The sequence below is a fragment of the Triturus cristatus genome, chromosome 4_2, assembly GCF_964204655.1.
Source record: "Triturus cristatus chromosome 4_2, aTriCri1.1, whole genome shotgun sequence".
NCBI lineage: Eukaryota > Metazoa > Chordata > Amphibia > Caudata > Salamandridae > Triturus > Triturus cristatus.
The window spans coordinates 564,884,409-564,911,854 of record NC_140586.1 but is presented as its reverse complement, the minus strand read 5'-3'; the positions used below and the strand labels follow the sequence as shown (position 1 = coordinate 564,911,854).

The following is a 27,446-nucleotide window of genomic DNA, read 5'->3' as shown; positions in this document are numbered from 1 at the left end:
TATATACAGAGCCACTTTCTCACAGCTCCTACAATCCAAATTAGAAGTTTTTGAAAATCGCCAGCGAAGGTGTAACCTCTGGATCTTGGGGGACAGGAAAGGCGACAATACTCGTCAACTTGTGGTTCAACTGTTCCTAAAGGCCTTCACTGACCTGGCGGATTTGGACTGGGAATGCCAGATACAGTGTGTGCATTGGCTCCGTTTGATATTGGTTGATGGTGACCAGACCATGCCCCATCTTAAGTTGTGTTGGGAATATTCTACTTTGCCAGGCTATTTATCTTAAAGCCCGCCTATCTACTCCTGTATCAGTAGACCCTATTTCTTTGTGTGTCTCCTCTGACTTCTCTAAATTAATTAGGGAATGAAGATGAAGGCTTAAGCAATTGATTGATCCATTCAAAGCAGCCGGTATCCAGACATTTCTGCAGGAACCTGCGCATCTTAAAACATCCAAAGAGATGGGAAGACGAGGATCTGGGTCACTGAAATAGAAGCTATGAACATTCTAAAGCAGTGGCTGAAATAACAAAGGGGGTGTGGATCTGTATGTACATGGTTTTATTTGAGAATGCTTGGTGCGCTACCTAGACCCTTTACTGGTTAAGGTCTAGTCCTGTCTATCTTCTCCCTCTCCCCCTTTTTTAGTGCTTGCGTGCGTTGCAGGGCAGAGCCCTACTCCGCCTCTGCGAGAGATTTTGAAGGAGAGGATTTTCAGAAGAGGGCTTTAAGCCCGTTCCTCATTTCCATTGGCTGCGTCACCATGTATGCTAAATGGTGGCCTGCCATTGGAATAGAGGGTTTTTGGTTCACGCCCTTTGGCTTCCAAGCCGGACTCGGTGGCCTGCTTTGCTGCTGTCGCAAAGCACTTTCTTATCTTTATGGGGCCATGTGTTTCTAATTAGAAACACACGGCCCCGTAAAGACAAGAGATCGATGCTGTTCTTTTAACTTGCTGAAAAGAAAACACACCATGTCTGAAAATGTTGACTGGGCTTGCAAAAAGCCAGAAAATATTTGAGAGCTTTCAAGTGCGCGATGACCAAAAACATTTCAGAGTGTTTCTTTTTATTTATTTATTTTATCGAAACTATGCAGTCGCCGAATAAAGATACATCTCATATACGAAATGCACCGAATGTTGTCCTTACATCTAATTCGGTGCGGCAGACGAGTCATGTATAGTTATGAGGCTCAACCTGTGTGTGATAAAAGCATGTTTCTATTGCTATTAAGTGAAACCATGCATAGACAGTGCACAGCCTATGATGTCTTTCATGTATCTGTACATTTCAATAAATTCCAATAAAAACAGATTTAAACAAAAAAAGAAAAAAAAGAAGAAGAGGTGAGCGGCAAATGCAAAATTGGGCACAGGGCGCTGGTCTACGCAAGAGGCCTACAGGGAGATCACCGTGCTGTGAGAAGCGGTAGGCGGGGCTAGCGGTCAGTGAGCAGAAAATTGAACCCGAGGCGGCAGGATTAACAGAGGACCTGCCGTGTTGTGTCTGAGCCAGGAGTTACTGGAGATCAGTGTGAAGGGCAGAGACACTGTCAAAGGACTTGAGACGGCAAAATACACAGAGCAGCCGCCGAGGAGTAAATACATGCCAAGAAGACAAGGTGTGTAAAGTGGTGGGTACACATTCTACAATCGGAAGGGTGGAGGCCCCAGATCAGGGCGCAGTGAATAAGTGTTGCAATAGTACTAGACGCATACAAATAAAATAAAGCAGTCCCCGAGAGGTGCAAATTGCAAGCTGAATACCATCTGTGGGTGCAACGGACAGAGGAAAATGCAGTACTGTAGTGAGCTGGGAACGGTCGCAGTTGGCAGGCAAGATCACGACACGGCTGAGGGGCAAGGACTGGGAAATGGGGAAAACGCACAAAACACAATCGTACCTGAACTTCGATACCAGGAGTAACACCAAATAAGCCACAGAAATGGATGCAGATGGTGTGCAGAGTGAGGGGGCAACTGGGAGCAGTACCCTGGAGACAACACTTCTGGCCATGCAGGTCAGCCTGCAATCAATCGACGTGAAAATAGACTCCCTGAATCTGCGCATAGATAACATGGCGGCAAAAATGGACAAGCAAGGTGCACATATCACGGAAGTAGAACAGAGAATATCCAGGAATGAAGATGAGCTACAAACGGTGAGCACCAAAAGTTTGAATATGGAACGTGTACTGGCTGTTATTCAGGCGAAAAACGAAGATTTAGAGGCACTTGCGTCGTAATAATATGGGCGTAACTGGAGAGCCGGAATCCACAAACACGGGCAAAATGGAGGAACATATAGAGGACATGTTAAAGACAGTGTTTGGGAGTGAAAACCTGTCGACATTACTGGTAGTAGAGCGTGCGCACAGGGCACTCATGGCGCGCCCCCCACCAGGGGCACCACCACGCGTTATAATAGCAAAACTGCTGAACTACCAGCACAGGGGCACTGTATTGAGATTGGCCAGGGAGAAGGGCGAGCTATGATACCAGAACAATCATATCTGCTTTTATCCGGATTTTACAGCTGCAGTGCAGTCAGCGTGCAGGGAGTTCTTGCCTGTAAAACGCCAGTCGCAGAAAGCAAAAATAATGGATGTGATGCTATACCCAGCCAGGCTGCGAATTGATCATGAAGGTAAACAACGTATCTTTGCGACAGCGAAAGCAGCCAAAGAATTTGTCACACAGATAACAGGTAAGCATAAGGCCCGGAACACCTCAGATGTGGAGGACGGAGAGGACTGAGTGTGAATGTGTTCGAAAGCCAAGATAGAGCACAAAAACTGGATGTTATGCAATAGATTTCTGAGGATAAGCCCCTGAATGGGGAAGAAACAGGTGAACACTTAGAGAAGAGAAAAGAACACTCGACCACTGGTGTGAGGAGATAAAGACGATTGGCAGAAACCGGCCACCTCTGTCCGTCTGGAGGGGACATGGGCCGCTGTCTTACCCCCACGAGGGAGTAACCCAGACGAGTATTGGCACAAATAGCTGATATTGTATGAGAAAGTTCTTGTATGATGTGGTTGTATGGTTGAGTGTGTCTGTTTATGTGGGGAACCTTTGGCTAGTTGGGGCTGCTGAAGTGGGAGGTGGGGATGTTTTGACACAGCTTACATATACAAGAGCGATCACTACCCCGCACAACATAACTCGCCCATTCTAAGGCGCATTATTAGACGGCATAATATTGGGATGTCATTGAAATGTGGCTTGAAGACAAAATACATTTTTTGACATGGAATACACGTGGGCTGAACAACCCTCGTAAAGTTAGAATGGTGCTACAGTTCCTAGACCGACATCATATCCAAGCTCTATTACAGGAAACACGTTTGCCTAAACAAGAGTGCAAGGTGGGTGCCCGCTGGGCAAGGTACCATGTACCTTCTTCGTACTCTACATACTCAATTGTTTTTCTCATTTTTTCTCCTTTTTAAAGAATATGGCGACAAATACATAACATAGCACAAATCCATGTTATATGGGTGGAGATCTCAACACATATTTGGACCCTGAAGCGGACAGGTCAGCCACCACTAACTGGCAGGGTAAACAAGCAGCAAAGATACTTTGGGTGGGATGGACGACTTCGGCCTGATGGATGACTGGAGACTGAGACACCCTCAGAGCCGGGAAGGCACATTTGTATCATCGGTGCACAGCACCTGGTCCAGATTGGGCTATTGGCTCGTCACTTTGGTGGTGTGCCAATGCATAGCTGACGTACGTCACCTCCCCAAGACATTATCAGATCATTCGCCCGAATTGCTAACACTACAGGTCCCCGGGGTGACCCCCAGGCCTGTCACATGGCGGTTCCGAGCGGCAACCCTTTTGGATGTCGTTGCTAAAGAAGAAATAAGGGAAGCAATAGGATAATACTTTAGAGTAAATGAAGGATCAGTTGCAAGCAGCAGCTCTTTATGGGAGGCCTTTAAAGCAACACTGAGGGGGAAGTGTATAAACTCCCAGGTAGGTGCATTAAAAATTATAACATAATAATCAGACAATACGGAAAAGACGCTACATTCACTGGAAAGGGAATACAAACAACAACAACCCACAGGGGCCAAATTGGCTTCAATTAGAGAACACATGACAAGTTGAGAGACACTGGCGGAACAGGAACTGCAGTTCCCCTCCAAGCGACATTTGGTCCGTACATATGGGGAAGGAGGGAGACGTGGACAGAACGTCGCCCAAAAACTAAAATGGCGGAAAGCTGCGGAGTCAATTACTCAAATAGTAGATTAAAGCAGGAATGGAAACTGCGCGTATTCAGACATACTGCAGGTATATAAAAACTTTTATATAAAATCTGTATGCTGCCAGAGAAACGGCTACAGTGGAAGAGCTGTGTCATTACCTCGACGATGTGGCCCTGGCCATGTTGTCACCGGGGTACAGAGTTTACCTGGTGCAACCTATGACGGTGGATGACGTAAAATCCGCAATTCACACTTTTCCAAATGGCAAGGCACCAGGAGTGGATGGGTTCACGGGGGACTTTTACAAAGAATATGCTGAATTGCTTGCCCCGCGGCTACATGCTGTATATGAAGAGGCGTACAATGGGGGCATATTGCCGCCAACACTTCGGGAAGCTCTCATTATTACCCTTCTCAACCCAGATAAGCTGCCTGAAAAATGTGAGTCATACAGACCACTGTCTTTGATAAATATAGATGCTAAAATACTAGTCAAGGTGATTGCAATGAGATTACAGCCTTCGATCCTAAAGATGGTACTACCAGATCAGTCAGGATTCATAACTGCTAGATCTACCACCCATAATTTACGCACCCTATTTGCACTGCTCCATTACCTAGAACCTAACATGCAGGCAGCAGCAGTATTGTTGGATGCAACTAAAGCATTCAATTTGAATGCATGGCCATATATGTTTACAGTGCTCACCCATATGGGTATACCAGAAGCCTTTCTCAAATGGATTTGAATACTGTATGAGGCCCCAGGAGCAAGGGTAAGAATGAATGTGCACACGTCAGACCCTTGTGGGATCCATAGAGGGACCAGGTAGGGTTGCCCAGTGTATCCACTATTATTTACAATAGCTATGGAGCCACTGGCTTTCAAAATAAGGCAGAAACATGCAGAGGCTGCATTAAACTTTCAACTACGCCCATTGATCATATCTTATCTATGCCGATGATATGAACCAGAGAAGCATCTGTGTCCTATAATTCACGAGTATATACAATAGGACTAAAACTCTGGCCTAAGTATAAACTCGGCAAAGTCGGTGATATTATCACTTACAGCAGAGACGAAAACCTGCGCGGTGGACTTTCCGCTGGAATGGGTGACTGATTCGGCCAAACATCTGAGGGTGTGAGTACACAGGGATCCAGAGGTGTTGTTCCGTGAGAACTACGGTAGAGCCATAACCAGATTGGAGGATTAAGCGATGCGATGGATTTCACTCCCATTGTCCATGGCAGATAGGATAGTGTTTATTAAAATGATAATTTTACTGCAATTTCTGTATCTCTCTACAAATGTGCCCGTAGTGCTTACAGAGGCCTTTTTCAAACAGTTGAGAACACATTTAATAACACTGACGTGGCCAGGCAAAAAACCTAGAATTAGCTGGGAGGTACTAGTTCGCCCGTATACAGATGGAGGTTTTTGTGCACCAGACCTAAAGCTATATTATTTATGTGCGCAATTTGTGCATTTTTGGTATACGCCCCATGAATTTATACCGCATTTAACGATCGAACATAATATCGCAGCCCCGTTACCACTTAGAGCCGTGCTCCCAAATCAACACGCCCCCCCTTGACCCCCCTGCATGGAAATAAACACTGTCTACACGACGTGGAAGGCATGGCAGAAAATTATTAAAAGAGTGGGAAGGATTATAGTGTATGCCCCGGAGATGCCTCTCCAGCACCACCCAGATATATCAGTGACAACGGAAGAGAAGTCTTTAAAGATGTTACAGGAAGCAGGTTTGACAACAGTGGGTGAACTATATGTTAATGGGACTTTATCATTGGCTGACGCCGGGGCATGAACAACAAACTCACCACTTTTTATGTTTCTGTATTATAGGCTGAGGGCGCCAGTGCGAGCATACAGTTCATGTTTCCCAGATGAACCTCCCACATGTACAACTCTACAAACACTGTTGGCTAGTACCTCCAGGAAACACCTAGTGACCAAATTATATATTGCGGTGCAAATGGAAAGTACATCGGGTGGCGGGAAGTCCATGGAGAAATGGAATGCAATATTAGATGGAAGAGGTAGACTGGAAAAGATGCTGTGCACAATTGACTGTGCTAACGTCTAACTGTAATTTGCGTATTATCCAGTTTAAATATTTGCATCAAATGTATTATACACCGCAACAACTGTATAAATATGGTAAAGAGCAACTCAAACTGTCCTCGCTGTAACGAGGAGGGAGCTGATTTTTTCCATCTAGCTTGGAAATGTCAGAAAGTCAATGGTTTCTGGATATAAATTGCAAATGCAACTGTAATGGTCAATGCTAAAATGGAGTGTACACCGGAGTTGTGTCTCCTGGAGTTTTCAAATAATTTCCGCTCGCTGACAAAGAAGCTGTTACCGGTGTGTCTGGTGGTTGCAAAACGCAGGATAGCACTACACTGGGGAAGCAAGGTCAGTCCTATGAAAGCAGCATGGCTTAAGGACCTGGCATACTGCAAGACACAACTAGAAATATATGCGGAGGTACAACCAGCCGAAGCCAAAAGACTATTGGGGTCCACTGTTAACATACTTGTATTCAAATGTGGGTAATGGAGGATAGGATGGCTACAAGGCTCCATGGCTGGTAATAACAAGCATTTACAATGCAATGGTCTCGGCATTGTTAAAGTTAGAGCTATTGGCATTGCTCATGACATTATTTTTGTTTATGTTTTTGTTTTAAAACATTTAAAGAAACGGCATTGTTATTTACAATGTCAATAGCTTAATCACTCTCAAATGCGAGACCTATTGCATTTGCACCCACACACAGAGCCACACACACAAAGCCACCCACACACACACACACAGAGCCACCCACACAGAGTCACTCACATAGAGCAACCCACGCACAAATAGAGCCACCCACAGAGCCACCTACACACACAGTTACCCACACACAGACAGAGCCACCACGCATAGAGCCACCTACAAAAAAGCCACCCACACAGAGCCACAGACACACAGAGCCAGACACACACACAGAGCCTCCCCACACACACACACACACACACAGAGCCTCCCACACACACACACAGAGCCTCCCACACACAGAGCCTCCCACACACAGAGCCTCCCACACACAGAGCCTCCCACACACACACACAGAGCCTCACACACACACAGCCAGCCACACACAGAGCCACCCACACACAGCCACCCACACACAGCCACCCACACACTTCAATGAAAGACGGCTACGATTTCTAATACAGCATTATTTAAATAATTATTATTGGCTCCGTTACGGAGCTCTCAACACAAACTAAATTGTTGCTGATAAAGATCAGGAATTTAGTTGCTGACTCACCTGGGCATCCTCCAAAATAAATTGACGCCGGGACCCCGAGGGTCTCACTTAACCCGGACAGGAGCGTAGGGTGCAGGGGGGGGGGGAAGGAAGAGTCCAGGAGAAGGGAGGGGCCGAGAGTTGATCTTTCAGCACAGCCCACCGGACACAGCCTGATTACCCCATAGTAATCAGAAACGGGGCAGTAAAGTATGTATATACACGTGTTTGCCTGGGAATCATTCGAAGAGTTTTCAGGACGATGGGTCAACATAAGTGAAAAACAACAAATACCAACATGAATGGGGATTGGAAGTTTGATAAGATAATAAACTGGTAATCGAAAGTAATCAAATGCAGGAGCTCCAAGTTACGGCATACAAACGTACACACATATTCCGGCATGCACACGTGCCCCACGATCTAACACTTCCGGTGTGAGCATTTCACAGAGTCCCGGCTCGCGCTGTGGAGTTCAGTCTACCCGCCGTCATGGGGTTCAGGTGCGAAAGGTGATACGTCACAATGAGAAGTGGGTTTGGGTGAGGCGATGGCTCGTGGCCCAGCCCGCTCTGGGAATGTCTGCGGCTGCGCGAGCGCCGTAAGAGCCAGGGCCGGAGCGGGGCATGTGAGGGGTGGGCACTGCGGGCCGAGCTCGTCCCTTGGCGGCAGCCTCACCCCCTGCCCAGCGCTTGGCCTTTAGTGCCGCCACATTTCGTGTATCGAGGATGCCAGTGTTCCAGGTTCTAGTAAACTCCCCCAGTCAATTAAATTCAGCATTAAGCGCGGGGGTGGGGCTGGTTAAATGCGTCCCGGTCAGTGCTTTAAATGGTACAGAGCACCGGCCGCTTTTTATTTTGATTGTGAGAGTACCGGCAGTTGTCAAGAGTTTGGACAAACAAACACCTCACCAGGGTTGGACCGTAACTCGGAAGAGCTGTGCAGTGCGGGAAGGAGGTGTGAAATCCACTCATGCAGGCAAGGGCTGGCCTTTCGCACAAGCGGTGGGGGGGGGGGGGGGGGGATCATGCCCATGGCGCCCGATCTGCGAAGCTTCCCCTCATCTTGTTGGTGCCGGAATACAGGGTATAGTCGAGTGACGCGGAGATGTTATTTGTGGCACCAGCGTCTATCTATTGAACTCTTCCTCCTAAATGACAACAAGCTCCTCTTGTTTTCAAAGCGAATCTTCTCTACAGAGCCCCTTACACCCCTACGTCCTCTGTTCCGACCGCGCACAAAATGGCCAACACTTCCTATCTTAAAAAAACAAAAAAACACACGCCCACCAGTGTAAAATGGGCGGGGCTTAAAAAAAGAGAAAGACGCGAAAAAACACGCCCCCAAATCCGAAAAAGAAGGGGCTTGTTACGAGAGACAAAGCTCTTCTCCAATGGCTGAGCAGCATTTAAGAGGCCAGCCAATGGAGAAGAGGGGCGGGTTCAAGCCCCACTACTAGAAAACATTAAATCTCACGAGGGAGACTGCGCAAGCGCAGCCTTCGCTAGCCGAGACCTAAAAAGCAAGGGGCGATGATTTGTCTGATCATTGTATGTACTGTGCTCCGAGAAGGTGGATACATCAGGTGTGCTGTCAACTGTTTGCGGGGGTGGTATAAGTGAACCGACCATGTACTGGGATATGTAACGCTGTGTCAGTTAATGGGAAATTAACAAAGTTATGGGTTAATATGTAAAGCTGTAGGTTGCAAAATAATAATAATATAAAAATTAAAAAACGCAGATGCTAATTGGGTGAAAACTGAAAATATCCCTATGGCCCCAATTTCAGAAGAGCTGACTTTGGCAACAAAATAGCTGAATTTGACAACAAAATAAAGTATGCTAAATGTTAAAACATACATGCCCCATGCTAAAGAATGCCAGGGTAACATGGTCCATAATGAGCAGACAAGTTAGTAATGCAGCCTTGGTTCATTCAAGGGTTTGGAGATGTAACAATCTCATTTTAAACAGAAAACTATATGGAAAAAAATGGATTAAAGCAGATTCTTTGAGCAATCAATATACAACGAGCTGCCAATCGAGCTACAATTCTGGTTGTGAGCACTCATTGCAAACTGTTCTAATTACTTAGTGCTGATCCACTAGAAGTAGAATACTGAACTAGAGATTGGAAACATTAAGTCTGTCTCTATATCCAAATCCGTCATCAAGCATATGAGATTGGTGTGGACATGGGACAGATATTCAACCTTGCTCAGGAGATAAACACTCGAGCACTAGACTTGTGAAGCATTTCAAGTGGAGTTGCATGTTTAAGAGGGACGCATTTTTGCAGATTGGGCGTTATTTCTGGGCAACACATTCCTCTTGCAATAGTAGGGATTTAACAACAGTGCCTCATCTGAATACAGGTGTTACAGCTTTTGGGTTGAGAGTTATTTGTATTGCCAGAAATGAAATACTAGCAACTGAAAATGTGTCACCACTTTAAATATGGACAACTTGCGCCTGGTGCGAAGAATTGAGCAAACATGCAGGTAAGTAGTAAACAGCATTTAAAATAAGTGTCACTTTGCAGTTTTGCAAACGTGATCATCTTTTACATCTTAATGTTAATGGGGTGGTTCTTTTCTCTTTCGTTTTTTGTACACTTACTGTCTGGTTGTGTGTCCTAACCTTTTATGTTGTAACAGTCTTTTGTTTACATAGTCACACAGGTTATAATGGAAAAAGGGCCATTGTAGCCTTATCAAACTAATACAAACTGCTGCCATGCGAGAAACAATATTGCGAAACCTAGAACATAAAAATGTTGCAGTACTAACATACCACTGTAGGCTTCATTTTTCCTGAGGCTGCATCATAATTAAGCATATCAGTAGGATCAATCCATTCATCATCCTGCGCTCTTGAATCTGCCAGCAGCAGTAGCGTACTCAGCAGCAAATTAATCCCCATACCATAATGCATATTTCTAAAAAAACAAACAGAAAAAACGATCGTTAGTCAACAAAAGTCACCAGACTTTTGAGGTAGATCTAGATGGACACAGGGTATTGAGTACAATGATTAAATGTCAGTAGACCATATCCAAATGGTTTCGGATGCAACGGTTGACAGTGTAGGACAGTTGTGATGACTTTAGTACCACCTTGGAATTTGTTACTGTGCTTTTTCTGCAAATGTGCTCCTTTTGTTCTGTAGGCGTTTCATTTTGACAAGTAGATCTTCACTTCCGATTTTGAGCTTGATCAGAATTTACCTATCCCCAAAACTCCATATACAGATTTGAATAACTAACTAGAATTTATACCAGTATAAGCTATATACACATTAGGTGAAAAAGGTAGCTTTTTTCTCAAGTTACTCTAAAGGTAGTAAGGATTGTAATACACTGGGTGGGGATTGGGAAGAAAATCCAAGGCACCAGCGCTCAGAATAACTTCATTTTCCCCCAACTTGGTTTGTGAGGAAATTAGCCAGTTAGGGTCTGGGTCATGCCCTTCCCACAGGAAGTGGTCACCTAGAGGGTGTAAACACCCTAAATGTAGGTAGCCAATTAGCTACTACCTGTCTCCCCCTATAACACCCCATAATTCAGTATTCAGTATCCTGGACCATGAACTTAGATTCAACGGACACAAAGAACAAAAGGACAAAGAAAAGCTGCTGACCCAAAGACTGAAGCCCTGCTGTAGGAAATTGGTCTAAAACTCGACCTGCTGCCTTAAGAACTCAACAATCGTGGAGTGAAGTCTCGTCCTGGCACTTTGAGGCCTCTCCAGCCTTCTACAAATCGCCAAAGAACTCCCTTGGAGTATAGGTACTACTTCCCTGCAGTTCACAGGCACCGAACCCCCGAAGTCCGGTTTGTCGGCTTGCTGCTCCCCGGCGACTCCGATGCAACACCTGAACTAAAAGTGGTACATCGGCTCTGGAGGATCTGATCTGTCTAAACACCAAGTTTGGAGACTCCATTATCAACCAAAGTTGTGCTGCACCAATGCCTGGGGTAACGTACCCCCTACAGCATACCGGAAGCAAGCACCTGTGGAGGGATGTCGAATCTCACATCATGAGTTGTCCAGCTGTCCCGGAATCGCCTATCCAAACTGCCTACCCCTGACCGTGAGGACATTTTGATGCGCACAGCCTGGTTGACCTATCTACTCTGCACTCGCCCGACTGGCCTTGGTAACGACGATCCAGCTGTGCTCCCATGGTCCTCAGGCCCTTGCGACCTGCTCCCTCGAGTGGGACCCCTTGGACTTACCTTTAAGTCCCTTTGTGAAGAGTTTTTTTTAAGTGGCCCCCTTCTTCGTAGCAGACCAGCTACCAATGGCCTCAGCACCCTGCTCCGGGATGCTCCAGAGAATCCGCTGGTGGAAGATTAGGCCTGGCCTGAAATCCAATTGTGTGATGTAATATGCATTTTTTTTTATTTTCTCCCATTTACTTCAATGGTGCGTAATTGGGCACAAAAGTATTTCATTTTGTGGACTTTGAAAATTGCTCTCTCAAAAAGTGCTTACTGCAGAACGCACTTCTTGATCTGAAGAACAACATAAAAATGAGTGTTATTTATATAAATTGGTCTCAGATTTATTCTCGAGTGTGTCTCATTGCCTCTGTGAGTAAAATAAATGTTTGTGGCACTGTAGACAACATGTGCTACTTACCAGCAAAGTTTGGCTATTGCTAGACTACAGTCCTGAGAGGTGATTAGCAGCGGGAGGCGGTTACAGATGAGAGTGCATATTAAAAGCCTAACGCAGAATGCTAAACTACAACAATGCACGTGTGATACCATAAATAAAATAATAAGTACTCAGAAAAGAAACAATAGGAGTTAAAAAGAGTAATTAAACCCAGCAGTAATGTTATTAACTGTAAATATTATAAACAAATAAAATATAATGACATTAAAAACCGATGCAAAAATAATGAAAATAAGTAAGCGCATGGAAAGAAAATATAGTAGTCCAATGGAATGGCAACACTAACATCGAATCGCTAGATAAATACATACGGTTCGATTTTCCGCGGCTAAGATGGTAAACAAGCAGTGATAGCAGGTGGTGTTGTGAGGGAGGGGGTGGCACAGACTGGCTGCTGACTGCCGGGGAGAGAAAATCATGAGACATATTACAAGTAATTTTTTCAGACGGGTCTGCAATGGTTGGGCTAGGATGTGAGAGCGAAGGAAACAAGCAGCCTGAGATTTATGGGCTGATGAGGGAGATAAGCTATAAGTGGTGTGTGGATGTTGTGAGAACTGGCAGGGAGGGGTCCCAGAAGAGAGACTGCGGGTGCGAAGCTCTGCAAGTTTTAAGTGTATGAGCTTGTCCTGTTGCTGTTGCGATGCCATTTGCAACGTTAATAGATGTGCTATAGTCTTTGGAATCATTGTACACAAAGCTGTATTTATGACGTTCTTACCTTAATGATATACTCTGTATTTAGGGCACTTCTCTCCTCACTTTGGGGCCTTGAAATGGACTAAAGCGCCATACTCATGATCGCCTGCGTCCACCCCCTAAAAGCACACTTCAGTGTAATCAAGGGAATGCCCTTCCTAGGCGCTATTACCCAGGGAAGTAAAATAGAGGAAGGGGTTAAGGGTGGGTGCATGGTGTGAGGGTAACTGACTAACAGAAACGAATCCACCAAATGACAAGCATTTGCCGCACGTGCGCCTCGCGCTTAAAGTTAAAAAAAAAACAACAAAAAAAAGACAAGCCCGGCGGAGCGTGGCGCGCGCGCGCTTGGGGGCGGGGGAGCGCATTCCAGGCGGGTGAGCGGACCCTTTGAAGTGCTCCCAAAAAGCGGATTGCATGGCGGCACGATGCGCGTGATTGTGCGCGTGCTAGCAATGCAATCCGCTTTTTGGGAGCACTTTTCAAACCCGCTTTCAATAGTCTCGCTTTGCGATCGCTTACGCGATAGCAAGGCGAGACCTAAAAAAGGAATACAACTGGAGTATAAGATACACCTAGGCCTACACTGAAATAATGTATCCACCACAGAATCAAGAACGGTAGAATAAATATAATAGATTACAAACCTCGGGTAAAGAAGACGCAAAATACAAAAATGAACATGCCCCAGCATCAGTTTACACCCCTGTTCCACTACTGCTATTACTTTCTTGGCTTCTCAAGCCCTTCCTCCACCTATCTAAAGGTGACCATATTGCCTGCCCAGGTTTTTTTGCCCCTCTCCCCTTGCAAGTGTAGAGGGCAATCTCTTGATTGTAGACTCCCATACGCCGCGCTTGCCACAACGAAAAGGTAGGAGGATTGAGTATTTCCACCCTGCGGCTATTAATAATCTTAAGACTGCTGTACACATGAATAAAAAGTAATTTTCAGCGGTGTTCAATCCAGCACAACTGTCATAACCCATTAACATCAGTGTGGAGGATAGATTAATACTCTTTCCTAGCAACTCCTCACAAAAATTAGTCACCTATCGTTGCTGGGCCTTGATCGCATCTTGGGCATCTATCATTTTCCCTCGTAGCCCGAACTAAACAGTTTAGCTGGGGTGAAATAGAGGTTAAATAAAATCTTATAGTGCCGAGTCTTGAGACTTGTTGAGTGGAGAATTGTGCCTGCTATTAACAGGGACATACACACATCTACATCCGGATCATGTAATTTTCCTGCCCATCCGGATTTAGTTTCCTCCAGATTATCCTGGATACTTTTGAGCAAGAGGCCATAAATGTTTCCCCCCGGGGATACCGTTGATCCTGGACCGACAAAGTACTTCCGGATTTGAACATGCCTGGACGAGATTCCATACTCCTGCTGTAAAGCATTAAACGTGTGTAACTGACCTGCTTCAAACAGGTCGCCTACCCTTGTTAAACCGAGTTGCTCCCATTGCCTACCCATCACGTCATTAAAGGAATGTGGAAGATCCTGTGCATGCCACAGTGAAGTATAATAATTTATTTTGGGAATTGTCAAAGCCTTCTGCACCTTTTTCCAGACTTCCCAGGCGCTATACATAACCTTTAAATCGGAGCTTCTTACAATAGCTTGGTTTGGTCTGATGCATGAGCACCCCCTTGGCACCCTTTCCAATAGTGAGTTCAAATATAGTCGGGATCTTATCCTCCTCCATATCTTGGCTCGGGGAGGAGCTGAACAGAGTCGACATCTGGTGGAGTAGACATGCCCAGTGATAAAATCCAATATTAGGGATTGCTATCCCACCCTGAGACTGCGGAAGTGACATGTATTTTAAAGAGCGTCTAACTTTCCCATACTGCCAGATAAACCTTGAAAAGATACCTTCCAGCATTTTTAGGATTTCTGAATCTATCATAAATGGGATAGAGTGAAAGAGGTACAGAATTTTCAGCAGTATCGTCATTTTAAGAACATTTCCCCTTCCAACTACTGACAAATGCAGTCTATCTATTCTTCTCAAATCCGCAGAAATAGTCTTAATCATTGGTGCAAAATTGGTTTTGATTACTGTGTTAATTGCTGAACTAATACTTACTCCCAGATATGTAGCGTTCTGCACACGCCTGGGTCATTAAAATCAAAATTGTTTGTACAGACGAGTCTTGTGTACATTTAGGGCGTAGCCTGATGCCTGTCCAAATTCCTTTGCAATCGCCGTGGCCTCTTTAATCGCATTACCAGGATCCGTTGTTAAAATGGCAACATCGTCTGCATATGCCAATATCGTGTTTTCAAAACCACTGGAGACTACAGGTTTATCTGGCTCCTTATAAGTTTTTCAATCAGGGGGTTTATATATAGGGCAAACAATAAGGGGGAGCAGGGGCAACCCTTTCTCGTCCCCCTGAATATAGCGATATTGTCTGAAGTCTCCCCCATCATGCGAAGACGGGCACTGGGATTAACATACATTGCCTTTATTGCCCTAACAATTCTTGACCTAAAACCTTTCTGCTCTAACAACCTCCATAAAAACCCCCATGCAACCCGGTAAAACGCCTTTTCCGCATCGAGGAGGATCTTGGCCATCCGGCCCCCCCGTTGCGGCCTGGATATCGAATAATGGTAACACCCGTCTAATATGATCGGTCGTACCCCTACCGGGGATAAACCTGTGTTGCCAGGGCTTAACCAGGCGGCCAATGATCCTCCCCAATCTGTTAGCCAATATCTTTGAATATAGTAGGTGTCTGAATTGATCAGGGATATGGGCCTGTAGGATGATGGATTATCAGGTGGTTTACCTTTTTTGTGAAAGAGGAGGATGATATTGGTCTCCCTCCAAAATTCTGGTACCTGTCCACTGTGTTGTATCCCTAGAAATAGATCTAAAAGTAAGGGGGCTATAACCGTCTGAATCTGCTTGTAAAGCTCTAAAGGGATACAGTTAGGCCCGGCTGCCTTCCCTGATGGTAACTCCTGTAGCCCTGCTAACACCTCCTCCAACGTGAAGTCCCTATACAGCTCCTCTTTAGTCTGGCTGTCCAGTAGAGGCCCTAGGTCATATTCTATGATGCTTGATATACCTTCTTGGGTTGTCCCTCCCTCTTCTTTATACAAAGACTGATAATATTCTTGAAATATCCTAAGAATATCCTATGTCTCCGTGTAGTTCTGACCCTCCTTTCTAATAACCGATATCCGATTTTTAACATTCTCCTGCCTGGTGCGCAGCGCCAGCAATTTCCCTACTTGTTCACCAGTCTCATAAAATTTGCTGTGTTGTGACTGATATGTTTCTGCCGATTTCTGTGTAAGTCAGCTATTTATTTCCGCTTTTATGGAGACCATTTGCAGTTGTGTGCCTGTAGCTTCTTGTCCCTGAGCTAACGAAGCTATGTGACCTTCCTCTATCCTTGTGAGCTCAGCTAGCAATCGTTCATTTTCTAGGCAGTTCTCCATTTTATTTCGTGCAACAAAACTGATAGTCTCCCCCCTTAGGGCGGCTTTAAAGGTATCCCATACCATATTACGGCGGCCGCTGTATCTATCGATAGCAAAAAATTGAGCCAAAATCCTGAAATATTCTATATAGAACTTGTTAACCAGAAGTTTCTTGTCAAAGGTCCATTTGTTATAACTCTTGTTGAGAGTCTCTACCTCAATATCGAGGACTAACGGATTATGATCCGAAATTACTTTCGGAATCTTTCTAACCTCAGCCTTATTATTAAGGGGTATAGGTACCAAAAAACTGTCAAGTCTTGTGTATTTTTTATGAGGAAAAGAATAATAGGTAAATCCTGGATTGTTACCTCTTTTATTCCCCCACACGTCTACCAGGCCAGGACTGTCAACCAGAGAAGGTAAAGCTCTATACACTCTGGGCTCCCGCCCCACATATTTTGTTCTGCTACCCAGATTAACATAAATATTAAGATCACCACAGATGATTAAAGGACCTGACCAGGTAGCTAATTCTATCTCGAGGTACTCTAGAATCTCGGGTCGTCTTGGTTTGAGCCATAGATTGCACAGATGGTAAACCCCGCCTGTAGCTCAGCCACTGCCCAGCGCCCCAAGACATCAGCAGACTTCCGTCTAGCTCCCCCTATAATAGTTTTTACAAACATAGTTACCCCCGAATGCTTGAGGTCTGGGATGTGCAGGCCACCATATTATAACCTCTCATATACATCATAATCCTTTTTTCCCATGGAACATGGGTTTGTTTGCATAAAACATCTATATTATTCATTCTAGCAAACTCGGCCAACACTATTCTTTTATTCCGGTCATTCATTCACCCAACATTAATCATACAGATATTTAACCTACCCATCTTTTCGTTGGTTCCTTGCACCATCCAGATCTGCCAGCCTAGTCTTGGTTACCTTACTCTTTTTTTAAGTATTTTCTTTTTCCGTGAACCTTATATTCAACTCTGGGTATATAAAGTTTCTTGTTTTTTACCCCCCTTCCCGGCACCCCCACCTCCCCTCGGGCCCCACTGCCCCCCCCCCCCCCCGCTTGGAGCCAACTCCTCCCTTCACCCATCCCCCGCCACCACCCTGGTGAAGCGCTCAGACCTATGTCTGTGCTTGAGATGATCGCAGCACGACTGTCCGAGGCTGCAAAAAAAAACTGTGTCCTATAATGAAGCCTGTAGTAATTATTTCAATCGTGTGTTACGCTGCCTAGCTTACAGTGTTGTTCCCCCGCCCCCATTTGTATTTCATACAGCACAATCAGCTACAGTTCACTATTTCATCCGTCTGAACTGGCTTACGAAGCTTCATCATGAACCTGTTCATTTTGGTCTATCCAGAAATTCTTTCACCTTGATTTCCGAGGAAAAAAAGCGCGTCTGACCTTCCCAGTAAATTTTCAGTTGTGCTGGATTAATTAAATATGCGTGGATATTTTTATCCTGGAAAGGCTTGATCATTTGCCTCAATCTCCACCTCCTCTCCACTGTAGCATGACAAAAGTCGGAGTGCACAAAAAAGGACACCCCTCCACTTGATCTTTTTGACTCGGGCCTAGCTTTTTCTGCAATTGCCTGGCGAAGCAGAAAGTTTCCGAAATAGACTAGGATCGCACAGGGCCTTGAATCTTCTTTCGGTGAATACCTTGGCTTAAAGGGGGTGCGGTGAGCCCGCTGAACCTCATGCGACCAGTTCCAATTAGAGAGTTCCGGAAATGCAGATTTAAATGTCTCGATTATGTAAGCCCGGGTGTCCGACCCCTCGCTTCCTTCTGGGACCCCCAATACTCGAAGATTATGCCTCCTCTGCCAGTTCTCGTGGTCCTCCAGCTTCCATTGAATGTCCTTCAACTGGGCGTCATGTTATTCCATCTTTGCTTGCGAGCCTGTAAGGTCTGACTCTGCCGTAACCACTCTAGCCTCCAGTTCAGACATACGATCCACAAAGATATTACATGATTTGGCAAGCTTCCTGATGACCCCTTGCATCTTTCGCATAGCGGACTGTGCTTTCCGGCTGTCCTGGCGTGTCTCCTCTCTATGCATCAATATTGCCTGATATATGGCATCTAATGATGGGGGGTCTTGATTAGCTGCTGTATTGATCTCACCTAAGGGGGAGCCTGCCAGTTGAGTTGATAAAGTATACTACTATTTGAGGTCTTTGCCTCCCAGCCTTTGTGTAATAAATTTCCATCTTCGCTTCCGAGCTGTACAGGCTTGAGCCCCTACGCTACCTTCCAGATCTGTTTCAATACTACTAAGATCAGAGGAGGAGCCCTGACCGTCCTCAGACCATGCTGCCCCTTCAGAAACCGAGAAGAAACATCCTGCCCCTTCAGAAAGCGAGAAGAAACAATCGCTGGGCTCTCTATCGGAGTCTCCTTTGTTCATTCTTTCCCTCTCCTCTTCACCTTGCATCTGATAGGCTGATGTTAATACCACTGGTTGGTTGCTTTTGCTTTTATTTTTGCTTCCTTATTTTTCTGCGGTGATATCTGGCTGAGTGGATTCTTAATGCATTGACACGGGTTGGACTGCCCTTCAATCACATTCACACCCGCGCTATGTGATAGCTCATCGATGTTTGGGGGCCCTGCTACATCCCCCCCACTTGAGCAAAGTCTGCTTGAATGTTCAGCTGTTTGAAAGATGCGTCTGACTGTGAGCCGACCTTCAACTGTCTCACGCACTGAAACCTCTACAGACACTTCAGCTACTACAGACACTTCGGCTGGGAAGAGTCCGTTCCTGTTTTTGCCTTCCCGTTCATTTCAGATGCTTGCCTGCCTGCTGGCAGTCTGCTGGCTCCTCCGCCACCCGACGGGGACTCTCGGGAACTCTGAAACAGGTCAACCACTGTGGGGCCGGCGGGACGTCGTTTACCCGTAATCCCGCCTCCTCCTCGCTTCTCGGAGAGCACCTCAGCCTGCTGGAGCTGCGGCAGCGTCTGGGTCCGATGCCCGTGCACGGATGCTGGCTCCGCAGGATCCAGCTTCTCCACCTCCGCTACAGGACCACCTCGTGTCTGCCGAACTCCTCCGGCTCTTCCAGCTTTAGGGACAGCTCCTGTGCCTGGATTCTTGGGGCCCATAACAGTGAAAGGCCAGGTCCGCCAACACCAGTCCGCTCGCGGTAAGTACTGACTTACCAACCTTAACGCCAGCAGCCTGAGCCTTAATTGATCCGCCCACATGCAGCAGTGACAGGATCGGGAGCAAAGCCTGGGGGGCATCAGCTTCAATAATCCACGTTATCTGCGTCTGCTTTCAATTATGTACCACAGGTCCTTCTTATTGAACTTGCAGCCCTTCGTTCTGTGCTGCTACCGGCCTCCTAAGCGGCCGCCATCTTCGTTTGGGAAAAGGTCCAATGTGATATTTTTAGTGCCACAAACACAGCAGATACCCAACATCGTTGAGGTCGCGATGGGTGATGTGATCAACCCTGGATTTGTTTCTGATGATTTGGATGCAAGAACACTGAACTCAATGCTCTCAGAGCTTGAAGATTATACTGTATTTGAAAGTGAAGATTTGTGCCTAAATTCTGCTAATTATGGAGCAATGTATTGCCACCATTACTATGCACATCATTATATAGACAGAACTAGTATTCCACGCACAGTTTTTAATTTTACACAATGGGAACATTGGCTGACTCCCCCCCGGGTAGGTAGTTCCAAAACATACATTGCCAAATGTGCTTTTTTTTCTGGGCATAATTCTTTAGATCCGGTTTCCTTTTATTTTAGATTCACCCATTCACAGGCAAAGAAAAATATGCTCACAGACACTAAATTGATTAATTCGGGCTCATTTATTCCTCAGCTTCCCTAGGAGGCTATGATTATTGGAAAGACACCATCGACTTAAAATCGATTTGGGAAATAAAAGAATGGCAAGTTCAGGGAATAGACAATTTATTCACAGCCTGCTTGATTCCAAGACAAAATATTATTTTAATTAAACAGTGCAGCAGACCACTTGCCTGGGTCTAGCTAAAATGAAAAATTTGTTTGCCCAGGATTTCCTCAATTGCTCGCTTTGATAATTGGCAACACTTATTAAATTACACTGAGCAAGAGCTCAATAGAATGGTTTTAAATGGTACTTACAACTGAACACTTTCAGGTCCTGACAAGTGGTTATTGTGGACAGTGCACACAAATGGTTGTTATGCACATTTTTCTTTTTAACTCTACACAGGGTTTTAGAGCTTGCAGACTAGATCCTCGTTAATCCTGTCCTCACACTCAGGGGTTAGCACAACCTATTCCGTAGGGGAATTCTGCCAGCAGTATTTGCAACATTCCTCTTTGTCTGCAGTGAAGGAACATCTTTCCCTATCGGAAAAGATAGATTTACAAGATTTCTTTTTAGGACCTAGGTGTCCGCGTTCTAAGAGATGTATTTATGCTACCTACAATGAAATATGGAAAGTATCACAAATGGAAGCTGCTGTTCGTTTAAGGTAAACTGATCACGAACATTTTGGAAAAGCACTGGCTTTTGTAGAGAACAGCATGAATACGTTGTCAACTTGCATTTACAATTTAAATAACATTGTATCATCTACTATTGTTCAAACCAACTACTATGGCGGACCATAGGTGTTGCACTTCACTCACTGTTTCCTCTTGGTCAACTCGTCCGTGCACAACAAATCCTGTACCTGCCGTTGTTTGGTACAACTGCTCCGCAGAATAGGAAATTGTACTTAGTTTGGAATGGTGCACCGTTAATATTCTTATCCAAAACGGATGTTTTATATATGGGAATAAAAGATCAGAAAAGGAACACCTATCATTACATTGCTTTGTTCATTTTGGATAAGAAGATTACCGGTGCACCATTCCAAATTAAGTACAACGATCATCTGCTGTTGGCATTATACAAAATGACATGTCTTCTTTATACCAGGGGCAGGTCAGCTTAGATCAATTATGCAGTTGAGCCGGACACTAAAGGCCTTAAAATCTCGCTGGGTGCCCTGGAAATATTTGAAATCAACTAAGCTATTTTTGCTCTTTGATTTGACACGTAGGCAACAATTAATGGCTAAGAAAGAAGCTACATACGCAATGTTTAACATTAAAAAACTAGAAAAGTTACCTCTAACAGCAGCTGAAACACCGCCAGCAGTATGGCTGATACATAGGGTAATCTTGCTACCAATATCCACATTTCACTTTACATCTTGCATGAAACATTTTCCAATAGATAGATATGAGTCTTTAGGAGAGAATTAAACATGAAGTATGGTCATTACCCTTTGATTACAAATGTGTCAGTGGGGAACGAGACGTGTTCAGTAGAGGAAACAAATGTGAATCTTCGATCGGCCACTCACTCCTTTGCAAAGCGGTGACACTTCACGGAAAATGCAATGTTTCGAACGCCAATATGGCGCTGTACTCAAAAAGAGTACCAGCTTATTCAATTCATTCAATCATTAGATTATTTCCAAATAGAAGTTATTTGATGTTGAATGATCCCGTTGCTGTGAGATGAGAGCAGGTGTTATAACAAAGAAAGTATGCAGTTCCTAATATGCAGGCAGGCTATGTATATGCAGAGTGAGCTCTAGTGAGTACTAGAGTGTAAGAGGGGAGAAGGAACTTCTCCTTGTTGGAATAAGACCCTCACACACCCAGCCAGCTAGGTGCCATGCTTCATCATCGGGTCTGCTCCTTATCGGGGCGGCGCTGCAATCCCCGATCGGCACCCGATATGGGGCCTTCCTGGCGGAGATCTTTTTTCCAGAAGCCGATTGGTGAAGTGCAAGTGAGGGCCCTAAATTGGTGTAGGTGATAATGGATGTGTGCGTGAAAAATCTAAAATAGGGGAGGTGGTCCACTCAGAAAATTTTTAATGAACGTGGCCTCAACCCTAATTAAAAATAATAAGACAAACCAACGCTATAACCAACTACAAGGATGCTGGTTAGTTGCGTCTGTCAAATGGTCAACATGTTTCTTGCCCTTGAGTCAATTAGACGGCAATTCATCAGGACCAGAATAAACTACCTACACTTAAGTGGTGGTGGTCTAAGGTAAAATATACAAATGACCACCCTTACAGCACCCAAAGAAAGTGTGGTACCTGTAACTCAAAAAACATAACCCATTAGGGTCCTGGCATTGGTGTTTCAGATCCGGCTAGTGGAGACACTAAGATGTAGTGTCGGGTTCCAAAAACGGAGGTGGCGGTAGACCTACCCCACGTCGCCGGTCCGGGAATCATTGATTACAAATGTGTCCGTGGGGAACGAGACGTGTTCAGTAGAGGAAACAAATGTGAATCTTCGATCGGCCACTCACTCCTTTGCAACGCGGTGACACTTCACGGAAAATGCAATGTTTCGAACGCCAATCTGGCGCTGTACTCAAAAAGAGTACCAGCTTATTCAATTCATTCAATCATTAGATTATTTCCAAATAGAAGTTATTTGATGTTGAAGGATCCCGTTGCTGTGAGATGAGAGCAGGTGTCCCATATGTGGTTTTGGTCTCTCAGATAATCACATGTTGCGATCCTGTGCTATTCCCTGCAATGCACATGGTTTCAGGAGTGAGCTTGTGGCCTTCCATTCAAACGTTGATGGCCAACTTTGCCAAACTGAGAAGACTAAAAGCTTTATTGTTTCAGAAGGACGTGGCTCTAACATCTGCCCGAGAAACCTTGGACTTACAAGTAGCAAGGTCGTAATCCAAAATACAATCACTACTGGGCACAACATTTCCTCACTATTTTGGTAAACTTGTGCAACACATATTTAATGCTTCCAACATAGCTGGTGTGGAATATTTCTATTAAGCGTCTGGGTCTGGCTTTGTCAGCACGTTTCAGATCATTTTTGGAGTGATTCCGTCCTTCATTCATTCAATATTTTCTTGTGTATTAGGAGACATACCACTTGTGTTATTCCTTATTTGTAGCATTTTGGTTCTATTTTTGTTGGTCTGCAGCAGATGTTCCACCTCGAGGTCAAATGGTGGTGGATCTACCGCACATCGAACTCTGTCGTGAACGCATGATACAGTTGTTGGAAGTTTCTGTTCTACAGGAACTTAACTGTGTCTGGTTCCAGACATTTCAAGCTGTGTGGTTTACCTTGTGCAATCCGTGTTCCACTGTCCACGGTGCCCACTTTTGAGTGTGCACCCGAAATCTGCCTTGCAATGCAATAGGTACAGTATATGGCATGGATCTGCTGATGTGTCCAATGAGGGCTCATTTTCGAAGCTGTCCAATGAACTTGCCATTGCTTCAGGATGCTTTCTATAGGCAATCTTCTTTTTATCTGGATTCCGGCTCTCCTAATGGAGATGTACTGCAGGATAACGCGCCTTCAGTGGTGACTGGGGGTGCAGACTACGTGTGTTTTTTGGAACAAATGAATGCGGCCATTGTGGAAATATTGTCTGCGAATGGACGAATCCTTCTTGGATTCTCTTACCACTGGAAACATTGATGAAATTTTGGAGCCTTCTGAGATTTTTAAATATGGACATTTTTTTAAAATAAATTAATTATAAAGATTTCTCTTTTTATATAACATTTTAAATTGACATTTTAGTTTGCTTGAGTTGTGAAAGTATCTATTGTTAAATATAGGCTTTATTTTTAGAATCGTTTTTTGAAGAAGCTGAGGCTTTTCACAGCCAAGAAGAGGGTGCGGTGAAGCCTTTTTGCGCCCACCACACTCTCCTATTAGTTTTACATTTTAGACATTTTAGCAGACTTTGTTTTAGTCCCGTTACTATTTACATATTTTATTTTCAGGATATGATTCTAAGTAACGTTGCATATGCTGCTTGTTTTTAGAAAGCCTTTCCTGCTACACAATCTGTACTCTTCATTCAAGGCTTACAACATAGATAGAGATATCCTAGTACATGCGTTGTCCGCTCAGAGACAGGTTCCAACATCAAGACGCACCCCTGCATCAAAGCTGTATCACTAACACAGTGGTTTTATTAAATAAAAAGTGCTTTGTCCCTTAGTCGGTCAGAGGGGGCACTCCAGACACAATGGTCCTGGGACAAATGTCGATTTCAACATAATGATCCTGCAGAGAGGGATTGCCAATTCAAATACAAACCAATTTACGCAGGTATGGGGTCTCAGGCTATCCCAAGAGATCGGGCAGAGGGTACACCCACTCTGCTCTAAGAAAATGGGTTGCGTTGGGTAAGAGTATAGATAACTAGAAATAAGACTGTCACAGTTGGACTGTTTATTCTTTTCACAATGTTCACAATGCTATTTACTTTGCTCTGTTTTATCTGCCTAATAATAGCACCACATTCTTTCTATGCAAGACTACGACTGTTTCAAGAAATGCACTGAACACTTTTAATTGTATTCTTCCTGTGTTTTACCAAGCAAAAACTTGAACTGGCTCATCTGCTCAGGGATACATAGACATAGGAAACTTGAGAGCTTTGCACTGGATAATCATAACACCAGTCGAAGAACTGAAGTAGAAGGCTGCAAAAGGCTTACTGTCACGCTTGAAAATTAAATGAAGTCACGCCGCTCTCCAATTTAGTGTCTGCCGATATCTAAATGTTATTGCTATGTGTGTCGGAGCTTACCTGTAAAAACTAAATGCCTTCTGGGAGTTGCAATCCTAGCTCTCTTCAACTGACTCAACATGTTATGAAGCCAACTAATGTCATTTTAGAGTAATGGCTGTTGTAAGTTTCCATTCGCGCACCCGGTCCTTACCTCCCACTTGCCATCGGACCACCTATGAAACCCGATTACGATTGCCTTCCTTTTCGCCCCAAATAAAACTGAAAGCACGGCCACGGGCTCAGCTGTTAGACGGCTAGTTGTAATGATTGACAGACCAAGTTACGATCCTATTGGAGGACTGACTCTGATTGGTTAGAGAGCTAAAATATCCGGCCGGGTGAAACATGGCTGGTCCCATCCTCTGCAGGAAGTGATAGCGACCTCGTCCTGTAACAGATTGATGAACTATAATAAGTAGTTTTATGTTCAGCTGTGTGCTTTGAATCTTTGTAAGCTATGGGTCTTTATTGTTAGTGTGCTCAGGCTCACTGACAGCAGAACACGGAATTCCACCGCCAGGAGATTGGTCAGATGAGAGGTGCAGCACAGGCGGACTTAATATAACCGTTGGTATCCCAATTACTAGGGCGTAGGAAATGATGCGCATGCTCCAAATGACTGCTTCCTCTTCATGTAAACAATTACTTCATAACGTAGAATAGCGCCTTAACCCAGCTTCAGAAATAAACACACAAAAAAAGACCCAAACATCTCCTGGCTATAAGAAACCCAGTGTTTTTCAGTGTATGCCTGGCTCTTCTCGCAAGGGAGTCGTTAATCTAAAACTCAGGTTTCTCCCCATATTCCATAGGCACCGCACCAAACCACGGATTTGCCCATAAAAATCCACATTAATTAAAGATAAGCCCCAGTATCGAAAAAATTAATTTTCTGAGTCGAAGACTTCTCGAAAATGTTTTAAGAAGCCGATTTAAACGCTTGATTTAAGGTCAATGCAGTATTCAGGTCCTTAGCCTCGCCATTCTAATGCCCACCTCCCCCACCCCGAAAATCATACAATATATACATACATAAAAACGGGCTTTGGGCAGTCCTCTTCATCGATGTAAAAGTGCAGTTGTTATTCACATTTGCTATCGCTCACCACAGCATAGAGCATGGTACAATGGATCAGCCTACTTCAGCCATTGGTTCCCGCACCCTATGAGTGATGGCATTTTGTCTGATCATATGTGCATAGCATACTGAACAAGCATTGGCATAGCCAATAGGTCTCGCCTTTGGGACCTTATAAGTGTTTAGCCATGCAACAGATGTTGTTACACCAAGGATATTGTGCTGCATAACTAAATACTTATAAGGTCCCAAAAGAGAGTCCTATTGGCTATGCCAATGCTGGTTAATTAATTGTAATTAAGTAAAAATTCATATAAAACACAAACAATGGTTGGTAAAGTTTGTTTGCTTGATTAAACGCAGCTATATAAATGCCCATATAGGCATAGATATGCGAGAAGCAATGGTTCACTGAGGACAGTGAGTCCTATACAAGTTATCGTTGAAACTTCTATACTTTATATATATTACTCAGAATTACATTTAGAACCCAAATCAAATAGTTTAGTTAGCAAGGTAAGTATGGTGCAGGACATCATAAAATCATTTAGATGCAATTCTTTTTTTCATTGCAACATTTCAATTTTTTTTTCATTATTTTAAAAAGTTATAATGATCCAGGGCTCACAAAAAAGGGGATATACAAGTGCTCTAGTGAGTGAAAAACAAAATGTTCATTTTTTAAATAAAAGTACAAAATACTACACTCCTCTTGTAAGTATTTTATATAATGAAAGGAGGAGTTTAGGTAGGTCGATGGCGTTTCCATCTTATTCAGTCAAGATAATCATCAGGACAGGTGGTGACCACTAAATATCTCTAGATAAAGGAAAGAAAGGGGTCAGACAGAGTGACCCCATGTTGCCTGCTTAATATTAAAACAATTAATCTACTTGTGAAGTGGAAAGGAGGATTGATAATTGTCACACAATTGGTGTGTACGTTGAAGTCCTTTATTTGTAACCAGTGGGGGAGCAAACAGGGGGAGGAACCCCAGGTGCACGCAGGATGCCGGTTAATGGGTCCAGGGCGGTGGATTTGTTTAATGAGACGGAACACAACCTTTAGGAACATAGGAGGATAGAGATTTTTAGCACACACGTTGAAGAGGGGGATCACTCATGAGTGGAGAGCAAATGTCAGCGGAACTCTGGTGATTGATCTCGTCATTTTTGTCAGGAGGCATCAATTACCTATAATGAGAAACGGAAGTTGTTTGAACAAACCAATGTGGAGAGGTACAGTGGGGCTGCATGTACCGTGTGGGCTGATTCACTTATGTGGCTCGCTGGGATGGAGGGCATGATGCGATTTCAATGCGATGGGGGGGGACCAACTCTGAAATTGACAAGGAATAG

General features: G+C 44.4%; 1 protein-coding gene across 3 annotated transcripts in view; it reads right to left on the bottom strand.

Moving 5' to 3' along the window:
* The window catches only part of CLCC1 (chloride channel CLIC like 1), a 282,668-nt gene that overhangs the window by 223,263 nt on the left and 31,959 nt on the right, over window positions 1-27,446 (bottom strand). For all 3 annotated transcript variants that reach the window (XM_085602214.1, XM_085602216.1, XM_085602215.1), the window contains exon 2: window positions 10,349-10,493. In XM_085602214.1, coding sequence (XP_085458340.1) covers window positions 10,349-10,489 — 141 coding nt within the window. In that variant the 5' untranslated portion in view covers window positions 10,490-10,493. The remainder of the gene's footprint in view (window positions 1-10,348; window positions 10,494-27,446) is intronic.